The 13,004-nt window shown below is 28.6% G+C and overlaps 1 protein-coding gene and 1 long non-coding RNA gene across 2 annotated transcripts; one reads left to right on the top strand and one right to left on the bottom strand.

Annotated features, from left to right (window-relative positions):
• Positions 1 to 1,416: 1,416 nt before the first annotated feature.
• LOC119666879 (adenylate cyclase type 5-like) lies at positions 1,417 to 9,709 on the top strand. Its single transcript, XM_038076157.1, has 6 exons — positions 1,417 to 1,550; positions 2,694 to 2,843; positions 5,743 to 5,864; positions 8,177 to 8,269; positions 9,059 to 9,205; positions 9,371 to 9,709. The coding sequence occupies exons 1-6, from the start codon at positions 1,431 to 1,433 to the stop codon at positions 9,531 to 9,533; spliced, it is 795 nt and encodes a 264-aa protein (XP_037932085.1). The 5' UTR covers positions 1,417 to 1,430; the 3' UTR covers positions 9,534 to 9,709.
• Positions 9,710 to 11,346: 1,637 nt separating this feature from the next.
• On the bottom strand, positions 11,347 to 11,888 carry LOC119671992. The gene is made up of 3 exons (XR_005251859.1): positions 11,708 to 11,888; positions 11,616 to 11,645; positions 11,347 to 11,495 (listed from the first exon to the last, which is right to left on the bottom strand). It is a non-coding gene; the product is annotated as an uncharacterized LOC119671992 (long non-coding RNA).
• Positions 11,889 to 13,004: the final 1,116 nt, after the last annotated feature.

Below are 13,004 nucleotides of genomic sequence, written 5' to 3'. Positions count from 1 at the left end.
TTATAAAAAATTCATTAAACCCTATTTTACTTAGAAGTATTTCCTACTGTAGCTGGAGCAAACTATACTGGGCCACAAAATGTCTTAATAATTTAATTTAAAATTGTAATGTATACATCTTTAGTCGATTTCTTTACCTTAGACTCTCGTAGTCTTAGAGCAGTTCTGGCAGCACAGCCTTGAACGAACACTTGTAGTGGTAGGAGTGTCATAATTAAGCCTTTTTGGGGTATTTAAACTAAAGTTTTTAAGGTAACCACGCTAGTCACTGTTTAGGTTTCATTATGATTCTTAAACAATAAACTACTAAGGAATATGACCTTGTTAAATGGTAAGTATATATCATATACTATTGTTACCTTGTTACCGATTGTTACCGTATTACAATCCCCATCATTCATGAAAGGTTTAGTAGAAGTCCGTCTCTTAGTTTTTTCTTCAAAATTACTCCTCCAATTCGGTTTGGAGTCGAAAAGCACACCTAGTTACTTTGACTTGAAGGAAAGACCTAACGACTGATCTTCTTAAAGTAAGAAATTCGAGTTAAGGTTGCAGTAACCCGTCTTTGTTCAGGACTTAAGAGTTCTTTTGGTTTTGAGTAGAATGGTTAACTGACTTTATGTTTTAGCTCTATCATGCTTTACATTTAAGAAAAGGAAATTCTCCATGCGAAGTTTTTCTCATCAAATGATCCCCATCTTACAAAATACTTTTTTATTTCTTTCAATAAAATGTTTGAACGCTACCTCTGTGTTGTCCTATTCTCTCTTTACACATTTTTAATAATCGTTTAAAATCTTAAAGATATTTTCTATGAAGTAACATACATATTTTATGTTTAGTTTTAACATATAAAATTTGTTTAGTGAACATCGTGTCCAACTTTATAAAGAAAAAATTTAAAAGATGCTCCCTGCTTTTCAGCTCCTCCTTAAGTTGACACCTTTAAAATACGTGTAGATTAAATGGAAACACCTTATATGTTAATAAATTTATTTTCACTTATACTACGAAAACAAAATATTTTAATATCCTTAATTAATAAATATATAACAATTTATAATATATAATAATATCTTATTAGTAATGATTAATTTTATTAAATAAAATATTAATTTTCTTATATTTAACTCAATAATAAGTAGTAAAAATTTTCTTCTTTAATACTTTTAATTTCTTTATTAACGAAAAAACACGGAAATAATATCAATTTTCTATTTCTGTATTTATTTGGTATTTTTAAACTTTCCATATTTTTTATTTCTTATTTCTCGTTCCCAATCCCATTCAATACTCGTTAGTTGTCAGTCGATGAACGCACTTATATGACATTCCTGTTTTGCTTGATTTACTCTCATTTTTCTATTCTTTTTTTTTTTCTTTGCAGCAAATCCTTTAATGGCAGTTCATGTTGTGTTGTGTTCATCTATATGACATACACTATGCTACCTTTACGTCTACGTGAGGCACTGGTGGGAGGCATGGTACTATCTTTCACTCATATTTACACCAGTTTACGTTATGATGAAGTTAAAATAAAATGGCAAGAAGTGAGTTTACTACTATTGAACTATTTCTACTTTTTTTTACTACTATTTATTGTGTAACTTTTGTGTTATTATTGGATTTAAGTTATTTATGCCGTAATAATTGTATTGTGAAACATCAAACTTGTTGTCACGTGTAGAAGGCAATAGCATACATATGTACTCTACGACGTCTTTATTATTTGTGAGACAGTATGTGTATACTTGAACGGGCTTTATAGATTGTCGTTACTCATGTACTCCATAAAGTATATTTTTTTTTTGCAGAAATGTGTTATGTGTCATTATAGAATGCCAAACAGCATTTTCAAAATGCAACAGTGCGTAGGATGTGAAATATTTGAGAGAAAATTCAAAGTATTTTGAAATTTAAATAATTTTATAAATATTTAATGTTGCTGCAAATAGAATTCAAGTAGTTTTTTTTTATAGGTGTAGATGTTTTATGAAATGGAAATTTTTAAATATTTTATTAAGTGTTTTATACATAACTGATATTTCGAAGAATTTCACCGATTGGAATTCAAATTTTTTCCATCAATTCTATGAGATAAAATAATATAAGAAACATCAAATTGTGTACGTTTAAACATTAAATTAAATAAAAGTTTGATTTAAATATTTAAATTAAAAAATACAGTACTGTTGAATATTTATTTAATTTAAAAATTTATTAGTTTTTGATATAGTAATTAATAATTTTTAATTTAATTTCATTGTTTTAACAACTCATCAGTGCATTAATTACGGCAGTATAACTATTCTATAATAAATCTGTCCTTTCTTGTTTTTTTTTTTAAATTTTTTATTTTTAACAATAATAAAAATTCGTTAGTTTGAACATAAAATAATAAATAAAAATATAAAAATTTATTACCAAATAAAAAAAATTATTGTTATTAAGAAACTATGATTATGAAGTCTTCATTAAACTTTATACAATGATATTTGCTTGTTTACTTATAAAACTTGTTAAATATTTATACAATATTCTTTTACATATTCAATATAAGGGATTTTATTTATTTTATGCTTGTATCATTTACATTTGAATATTGAGACAACAAAAAATAATTGAAAACCATAAAAATCTTCTCAAATAGTGCTTGAATAGAACACAGTTGCTGATATTGCATATTATTTCAGCTATTGTGCACAATTTTAGCACTATTTTTATCGAATCTTACTGGCATCTACACGCATTGGCCCAAGGAGAAAGCACAACGCAAAGCATTCATTGAGACAAGGCAGTGCATTGAGGCACGTTTGCGAACACAACGAGAAAACCAACAACAGGTGAGTTTACACTTGTAACTAACAGAAACTAACACATTTACATATTTAACACCACACAGCGTATGAGTCAAGTACAAACGCACACATACACTCGCACCCAAAGGAAATATTAAGAACACAGAACACAGAGTTGTCTTATTAGCATTGAATTTACATTTTTGCCATTGTCTTCATTCAACACATTTTGTGCAATTCTTAGTATTTTACGAGAACCTAGAACCTCAATATCCGGAGTAGATCTATAAATATACGAAAATATGTGGGTAAGCCACACAGTTTCCTAGCGTTTAATAGAGCTTATCTCTGCTTTACATTTGAGCGCTTAAATGCATTCGTGCGGGAATGCACAGATTTCATGTGAGCAATACAAATTTCACTACTAAAGTGAGATTATTTTCAAAAACGGAGTAGCATTTTTAATGTATATTTCTTCTGTAGTAATGAAAAATATATTTTCAGTATTTAATTTTTGTTATGGTTTCAACTGAATTTTAATTAAAATTGCTTAAAACAATGCAATCAATAATTTTTTACCTTCAAAATGGCTTTTACGTGCAGTCTGACGCATTCAATTGAACGAAGGCGAGGGTCAAGATAAGTACTCACACTCGATCTACCTTGGCAACGAAAGTTGAAATCAATAATTTTCATAAAATTAAAAGGAAATATTCTGCGTTAAACATTTGCCATGTACAATTATTAATGTATTTAGTTTTTTATACAATTTTTTTTAATTAAAAATGTATAATTTTAGTTTTTTCATTGAAGTATTTGTTTGTATTTATCTGTAGTTCTTGAAAAAAAAAATTTCTTTATGCCACTTATCATATGAATGTATCGTACTACAGCAGTTAGTTTTACAAGAAATTCTATTTCTATTTTTTTATATACTGGTCTTATCTCCCTTCCATTTTTAGTATTAAATATGTTTTTTTTTTTTAGTTGCACCAGGAATCATCTTTTTATTTTGCTATACTGGTCTTGTAGCAAGACCTCATTTCTTAGAACGAAATTAAGTTGCATTTTTTTTAAACTGTTTTTATTATCCCCTTCCATTTTTGAGTACTAAATACGTTCCTTTTTTATTTTAGTTCCACCAGGCTATCTCTCTATTTTACTATATTGGCCTTATCGCTTTTTTATTTTTAGTACTAAACATTTTTCTCTTCGTTTCGCTATACTGAACTTTTCGCCGTTCTTTATTTAAGTACTAAATAAGTTCTCTTTATATATGAGTTCATATGTCTTCTTATGTCGCAATATAATTGTTGATCGCCTCATATTTTTACATAAAAATGTATTGCTTTCTTGTTTTAAGTCCACCAATAATTATGTTTTTATTTTACAATACTAATCTAACATACTAAATACTGAAACTTTTTTAGTACTAAATATATTTTATATCAAATCGTAATAATTATTATTACGATTTATAATTATATATATTACTTATTGTCATTCATACCTGACAGATTGTAATAAAATAAATGGATTTCACAAAAAAAAAAAAATATCAGATTTACCAGAAAATATATTTTGTCGCTTTACTGGTCATACTCCCATTACTTTTTCAGTACTAAAAATTTTTCCATTTTGCAGCAGCTCCTAAATCTTCCTATGTCGTAATGTGGGTGTTAATACTTTTTGATTTTTACGTAATTATATGTTTCTTTTTAATTTTATTTCCACCAGTAATAAAGTTTCTATTTCACAACACTGGCCTGAATTACTAAATACTAAAATTTTTTATTAGTAAACAAGTCTTATTTCAGTTTTCAGAAAACATATTGTATGTCGTGTTACTGGTCTTATCTCCATTCCGTTTTTTAGCACTAAATATGGTCTTACAAGAAATGGTCTTTACAAGAAATTTTCTTTCTATATAGCTATACTGTTCTCATGTTCAGAAATGATCTATTTATATCATATCTTTTTAAGAATGATAAGGTTAATATTTATTTCATTTTTTATTATTAAATACGTTCCTTTTAACTGATTATCTTTTTTTGGCGCTATATTGATCCCATTCCACCCACTCAACTTTTTCTCTTATGTAAATATGATTAAAATCAATTTAAATTTAATAATACTATAAATCAGTATTAAGAGATTTAAAGAATTAAATCGAATTGTATGTACTCTGTAATGAATTATTTCGCTTCCTTATGTATGTATTCTTAGCTTCTCATTTCTTATAATCTTAATTCATTCAAATGTAATCGAAAGCAAAAAACCAATTATATATTTAATCATTTTAAATATGTTAATGAAAAATATTAGCAACACCACAAAAACAGCAGAAAACAATTTGTGTTTAATAAATTTAATGTTCATTTAAATACTCCAGAATGTAAGCAATGGAGAAAAGCACATCCATTAAAACTCAATCAAAACATTAATGAAGCGAGACACAATCAAAACAAGAAATCAGTGAAGATTGCTTCCAGGAGTTGGGGAAAAGAATGTTGAATGTGGAAATACACATAATTCGAACAGAATTGCAAAAACTTGAATGAAATGAGGAAAAAATGTACTTAAAACGTCTTAACTTACATTCTCAACGTACAACAAAGATTGTTATCAGCTTATGAGGAGCTAACAAGTGCCTCCAACTCTGAGGAAAAAATTCGTATACCCACAGGTGTTATGGGAGTCAACGCATTAAAAGCACAAAATATGCAAAGAAAAAGTTAGACAACTTTTGCCATTTTTAGGAATTATTGACAGGCTTTTATAGGGCACACACACACACCGATTCAGGCGCTTTGTTCATTATATTTTATTCAGATCATTTGATTTCATTCTGACTCCACGTATCTTTGTACTAAAATATTTTTTCTTTCATTCCTTTTTTTTTACATACTAAATATTTTTTGTATGTCCTTATATGCACGCACAGGAACGTCTTTTGTTATCGGTGCTGCCGCGGCATGTTGCCATGGAAATGAAAGATGACATCGCAGGACAGCCACGAGATACACAATTTCACAAGATTTATATACAACGACATGACAACGTCAGGTAAGTTTCAGTTTGAATTCCAGCTTGAGTTTCAGTTTCAGTTTGATTTTGAGTTTGAGTTTGAGTCACTGCTAATAGACACAAATAAAGTGAGCACGGAAATAAGTGCGAAAATGTGTTCACAACAAGTCAGGGTAAGCGTTTGTTCCTTTCTGTAGCCGCTTCTGTTTACAAGCAAAGTCAATAAATCCTATTCTTATTAGCAAAAAACAAAATGCCAGAGAAGTGAAGAGACACAAATTTATCGCTACATGCATTCTAAGTGAAGTACGAATTTACTGGAAAGCTACCTTCCTTAGTTTTGTTGAAAGACTCACACTACTCGTTGGAGTAGCGTTTGCCATTCACCAAGTGTGCACAAACATCATCTCTTGCTTGGTACCTCTCACGTTTAATATCCTTAAAGGCAACTTAACTTGTTGATAGCAAGTTTCATGTCCTTTCGGATTTTTTTATTGCACATATTTGCTTTTGCTTGTATTGCTGCCTTTATTTCGGTACATCTCCCTTCAGCTTTTTGTATTAAATTACTTTGAGAGCATATATCTTAAGCGGGATCAGCATAAGTCAAAAAGTCACAAAATCCCATTATCGATAAAACATTTCCACTGTATCTGCTGTTGATATTTGATTTCCTTGAGTGAAATTTCTTTCACTATTTTTCTTTGCCATTCTTATTTATTTTTGATTAATTTTACAAAGGTGTCACTGAATTCATTAAAAATTCGTTTGCTTTAAAGTGTAGCAGCTGGGTGCTGTGTAGTAACGGACACTCATGTCGTATACGTAACTTTTTTGTAATTTGTACGGAAGCGTTTGTTTCAGTTATGTCTGATTATTTATTCATGAAAAATACGTATGTATTGAGTGAAATTTATTATTAAAAATTGAATTGAATAAAATATTAAAAAATTTTCATTTGCGAAACTATTGTATATTTTATTTTAGACATGATTAAATTGTTTTGCATTTTCCATATACTTTAATATTCTGTCATATATTTCGTATATGTGAAGTGGTTTCGTCTTCTTTTAAATTAAAGATATATATTAACATCAATATTGATTGCAACTATTGTGTTAAAATATAATACTCAGTAAATAAAAAAAACTAACCTGTTGAGTTGAAAACTCATTTACCAACCCTGTACTAAGAAAAGAATAAAATGGCGGTTGGCGGATAACAAAAGTATATCATAGTTTGTTTATATGGTTGGGTTGGATATTGTTTTGAAACAATAAAAAAGCTATGCTTAGAAAAGAATAAATTATTTATAAATGTACTTTCAGAAACATCTGTCTGTCTTCATAACTTAAAAATATAGAAATATGAACCTTTAAGCAGTTTTTGCTAAATAATATATATGAATTTAAAAGTTGCTGATATCAATAGTGACCTGAAAATTTATAACTGGTAACTTCATGCCAACCAATTCCACCTAAAATTGACTATTAATTGATTTTGATTTATTTTTAGTTACTTTACAATATTATAAGTTGAGATATGTCTTTTACGAAAGAGTGCAGATAAGTAAAGGGTATGAAGAAAGAAAGAATACAATAAATACAATAAATAATGTTTTTGTTGGTAAAAATGTTCAAGTTGTGGGTATTAGATAGACAATTTAGTAGGATACATTTAACGTGAGTGATTATTTTCTAGAAAGCTCTGTATGTTGATAGATAAAAAGTATTTTCATATTACTTCTGTAATCCATGTCAACGGATATAAATTCTAACGTTATTGCAAGATAATTCTATACAACCCACCGCGTATTGCAGTTTTTTTTACACTTTATCACTTTGATATTATTTTAAGTCCTTTAAAGTTAAACAATAAAAAAAGTATTTGGTATAGTAAATATTGAAAAGTAATAAGGTTTTGTATTATAGATTACAAAGTTTGATGTCGTAGTACTAAGTTCTTTGACTTCTCTATAGTCTTTATAGTGAATATAATCTTTGAGTAAATTTTAAAATTATGAAAACAATATTAATTAAAATTGAACAATTCTGAGAACAAAGAATCTTTAATACTTTGTCGTTGTCATTTTCAAATTGAAATCTTTGTGAATTATTTTAGTTCATTAAAAGAAACCAAGTAATTCCACAAGTTTAAGTTCCTGAACTTTATTAAAGGACTTGCATGATAATGCTGCAATCCTTTTTTGGTGCAATGAATTATTTACTTTGTAATATTGCAACTGCAATAAACTTTTTAAAATTAATTATTTGAAGAACTTCCACTTACTTTGTTAAACCCTTTCTGAGATAATTTTAAAATTGTAATTACTTTACCTTAATTCTTTTCAGCATACTTTTTGCAGATATTTGCGGTTTCACCAGTCTTTCGGATCAATGCACTGCAGAGGAATTAGTAAGACTACTTAATGAGCTATTTGCAAGGTAAGTCAAGTCGAATAAAGCCAAAAAAATAAAACGAAATAATTAAATACAGATAAAATTGCAATTTATTCATTAAATAAGTCATGAAATTGCAAATAAAAATATAATATAAAAACAAACCAAAATAATTTAAATAAATAATATTAATGGAGCTGCTTAAATCTCATGACATTATCAATTCCAATGAATTAATATCCGCATTATAAGTTTCGCAATATCCGCTTACATTCATATATTTAACAGATTTTTTGTCATTGAAAGAATATAATTATAATTAATATTAATAAATAAAAAATGTTTTAAAATGCGTATGCAATTGCGCTGCTGAAAGGCAATTGTTAAAATTTAAATAAAATTAATTAAAATAAAAAGGAAAATTAAAATAAAATAAATAAATAAATAACCCAGTACTCGCTGAGTTCGTGAGTTCCGGATAAACTGATTTACATTAAACAACCCTGGATTTATGTATGCTAATTTAGCTACTTAACACAACTTTTGGATTAATTTCTGCTAAATAATTATGTGCTAAAAATAAGTCGTATGACTCTAAGGACTCGAAATACATTCACGACGAGCGTGACAAAGGGTAAACAAGAAATCATCTTAACCTTGTTAATCCATGACATACACGACAACACAAGCACATCAATAATGCACAATTTTTTTATTTTTTTTCTTTAAGTTCATAATTTACCCTCTTTAAGTAAGAAAAGAGGAAACCCTTTTAATACAGCTGAGCTAAAATGAGAAAAGGAAAAAAATTGTAATAGATTTTTTGATTTCTAGATTTGATAGATTGGCTGCTGAGCATCATTGTTTGCGTATTAAGCTGCTTGGCGACTGTTATTATTGTGTCTCAGGATTACCCGAACCCCGGCCGGATCATGCACATTGTGCCGTTGAAATGGGTTTAGATATGATTGATGCCATAGCGTAAGTAGCAACGTTTAATGTTGTATTTTTGTTGCATACTTTTAGTTATTTAAAGCCGACTTTTTCGTTTATTTAAAAGTTCGTTAACATCTTTAAAACAAAATAAATTCATTAATTTTATTCTATTATTACTTGCTTTGTGTTCCATTGGATTTTGTTCCGCAGACTGGTGCGTGAGGTTATGGCCGTTAATGTAAATATGCGTGTCGGTATCCACACTGGGCGTGTACATTGTGGTGTTCTGGGTCTCGTTAAGTGGCAATTTGATGTGTGGTCAAATGATGTTACGTTAGCTAACCACATGGAAAGTGGCGGAATTCCCGGGTAAGTGTTATAATCGGTTGTGGTTAATTGAAGTTTGCTTGTTAACGTTGACGTTTTGCCGTTTTGCCATTTTTTAATTTGCCTTAAAAGAGAAGACACGAAATAACTCATTTAACACATTGTAAAATTTGATTTATTGCATGTTGAATTGTTGTAGAAAATCTGTCAGTAGCTGGTAAAATACTGAGCCTATTGGGCTTTAAAATAAATTAAAACTTTTTAAAATGGATTGTGGCATAATTATGAACAGAACGAAGAAGTATTGTTCACAGTACTGAAGAGTTAATTAACTGTGGATAATAAAAATTGACAACATGTCAGTTGTGAATTACAGAATGACAGATAATTTTTGTCTTTTTTTTTACTTTTTTTAATTAAAGCGAACTTCGTTAGATAAAATGAAGTAAATTTTAAAGTTTGTCAAGTAGAAAACAAAAGGTAAAAATAAAATAAATGTCAGTTTTGCGGAAGTTTCATCTGTTCTTCCCACAAGGATGTTTAAACTCATTAACAAATTTTTTTCAAAGTGGTATTTTTAGTTCACATAACATCTGCATTCTACAATTATTCCACACTGCAGTGGGGAACGTTTTTATCAACGCATTCCAAATATTGAATTCTTTTTATTGGTGAACATTGAAATATTTGCAATACATCATATAAGATGACGATTTAAGGATCCAATATTGTAAGATGTAACATGGATAACATTTGAATGAGATGGTGCTGGCATTAGAGAAATGTATAGAGTAATATCTAGAGAACATAACTGTGTAGTTCCTCTCTCTCTCTCTCCGCGCTCTCTAGCACTTCAGTTCTACATATGTATTAGAACAAATAACTACATTGCTGACGTTTAATATACACATACTATATGTGTATTCAAAATTCATTATAGATTATGGGATAAGACAAAATAGGTGTATTTCGACCTCAAAATCCAACAAATTAGGTAACGTAGGTATGCATCCGCTCTACTACTAATTTGTAGCCTAAGATTGTTCCATCAAGACGTCAATTATGTTTGGATTTAACTGTGAGCCGGACAACTTCTTTATAAATATAAAATTCATATTACTTATAATGTAGATTTCAATGATTTCGTTGCTATAATTTTGTTAACAAAATAATCCAATAAGAAATGAAAAAGCTAATTTGTCACATATGTTATTTTTTTTAATTATATTAATTATATTTAATAGTTGGTGGGAATAAACCAACATTTATGTACGAAAAATTTGAAAACACAATCTCTTCTTTCAGAAGAATTATTTCATTTGAAATGCGGGTTTTTTATATTACTTTTCCAGTTTCATATATCCCGCCAGCTTTTGCGCTTGGTGATAGGCCGTAAAACTCAACAGACGCGTCATTCACTACAGATACCTGAAATATATAATTTTAAATAAATAAAAAAAATATTAAAAATTATTATAACTGCAAGTGTAATGTTCAAATATATTGAGCTTTTTTAAATATAAACTATTTTTTCATATATCAAATAAATATTCCCATACCTACAGCTTAGTATATGTGACGGTTCAATAATTGAGTTCTCAATACTAATTATTCAGTTAATCAAACTCACTTTTAAGTATTGTGCTGGTCATATCATATAACGTATTCCAAAAAATAGATTAGATATTTACTACAATCCTTCCAGATACCAATTAGAATTGGTTCCAGGTCAACAATTGTAATCAGTGCTTCATACACAGTAGCTGCTTCCACCATGCCACTTCCTAATAAAAGTAATAAATTCTATATATTAAAGAAAACCTTTCAGTAAAATAGCTAAACTCTATAAAACTACTTGCCACTCTAGGAAACAGGAAACAAATAACACATTAAGTAAACATAAAGAGCTTAATTTTGAATGTCATTAGTGTCTCTCATATCGCACTTGAATTTCTAATGAATATCAGATTAATTAACCAATTTCGAACTTTTAATTTTCTTAAATAGTCTAGAAAATTTTGTCAAAATAATTAAAATCATTTAAAATTGTTTTATAATTCTCAAAAATTACAGTAGCTACATAATTTTTTTAATTAATTAGGTAAATGTCACTAGAAGCCATACTCACCTTACACCTTAAGGCGTCAAAATAATTTAACTACAAATGTGAAAATAAAATAATTAAATAATTTAAATTTTCTCTAAATCTTAAGAACTCACCATTTTAAAGATTTATATTGCATATTAAGTGTGTGTATAGTCGCTGTTTTTTGCAAAGTGAGATCTTAGTAATCGCCAAGCAATTTTAACTTCATTTGCATACTCGTATTATATTAACATTTGCATATATTTTAACTAAAAAATAAATAAAACCTAAAATTTTGAGAAACTTATTCTATAATATTTTTATTTCAACTGAAAAGTTTAATAATTTGATTTTACTTTCCTTTATACATTGTAAAATGGCTGACTGGATTAATTTATTTTTTAAAATTTAAAGTAATTTTAAAGTAAAGTAAGTACCCATTTCATAGTTATCAAGTATGGCTGTCCGTATTTTTCCTTCAGGTTTTTGTCGATTAACAGAATATTTCCAATACTTCTAGGTGCCACAATGCTGCCATCTATTATTACTGCATAATTCAATTTTCAGACATTATTTGTCCCTTTTTTTGTTTTAGTGCCCGGTAGGTGGAAAGCATCAAAGTCACAGTGTAGAAGTTTAACCCACAAAAGCCACATCTTAGAAATAAATAATAAAGCCTCCAGGCATTGACCATAAAGATCATTGTGCTAATTATCTTATCTTAGTAATCAGAAGAAATTTGGAGGCTGAGTAGTCTTAGTTTTTAGAAAATGGAGCTTATTTTCTAGTCAGAAAGCATTGACAATAATTTAGAGCGATAACAGACAAATGAAGAGGTAGGGTTATTACGTATACGCGCAATGGAAGTTGACAGATGGCTTATATATTCCATAAATGAGATCACGAAAACAACGGTTATGTAGAGGAATGTTGAGAGTAACTGAATGCAACTCAGATACAAACAATAAGGTACATTGGTCAGCTGAGCAGCGGGCTAGTGATTACTGCCTAATATAAGAAGGAAACTTACATATCTTCAGCGAGTATGTCTGTTAGGTTTTCATATATCTGACGCTAAATTCTTCACACGGGAAAGAAATCCAAGGAATCTTCGTCTTTCCTTGCTCCGTACAAATTAATTTGTTATAGGACTCAACTTTGAATTCTCCAACAATCATCGATCTAAAGCTCGGTGTTAAAAGGTTCGTTATAATATTACTTTCAATTTATAGAGCACATTTAAAGTAATGAAAAAAATTACTGCTTACTTATAAAAAGATAGAATAAAGTTAGTTACTATTTAGTTACATACTCATATTATATTACTCAGTTGTTATTGGTGATGTGTTTTTGACAAGTTGAAATTTTTCTGGCTTTGAAATAGTAATTCTTTTCATGTTACCAAAATATTATTACCGCATAAGATTATAT

This window comes from Teleopsis dalmanni, chromosome 1, assembly GCF_002237135.1.
Source record: "Teleopsis dalmanni isolate 2A chromosome 1, ASM223713v2, whole genome shotgun sequence".
Taxonomy (NCBI): domain Eukaryota; kingdom Metazoa; phylum Arthropoda; class Insecta; order Diptera; family Diopsidae; genus Teleopsis; species Teleopsis dalmanni.
The sequence above is the reverse complement of the archived record's forward strand: the minus strand, read 5'-3'. Positions and strand labels throughout refer to the sequence as shown.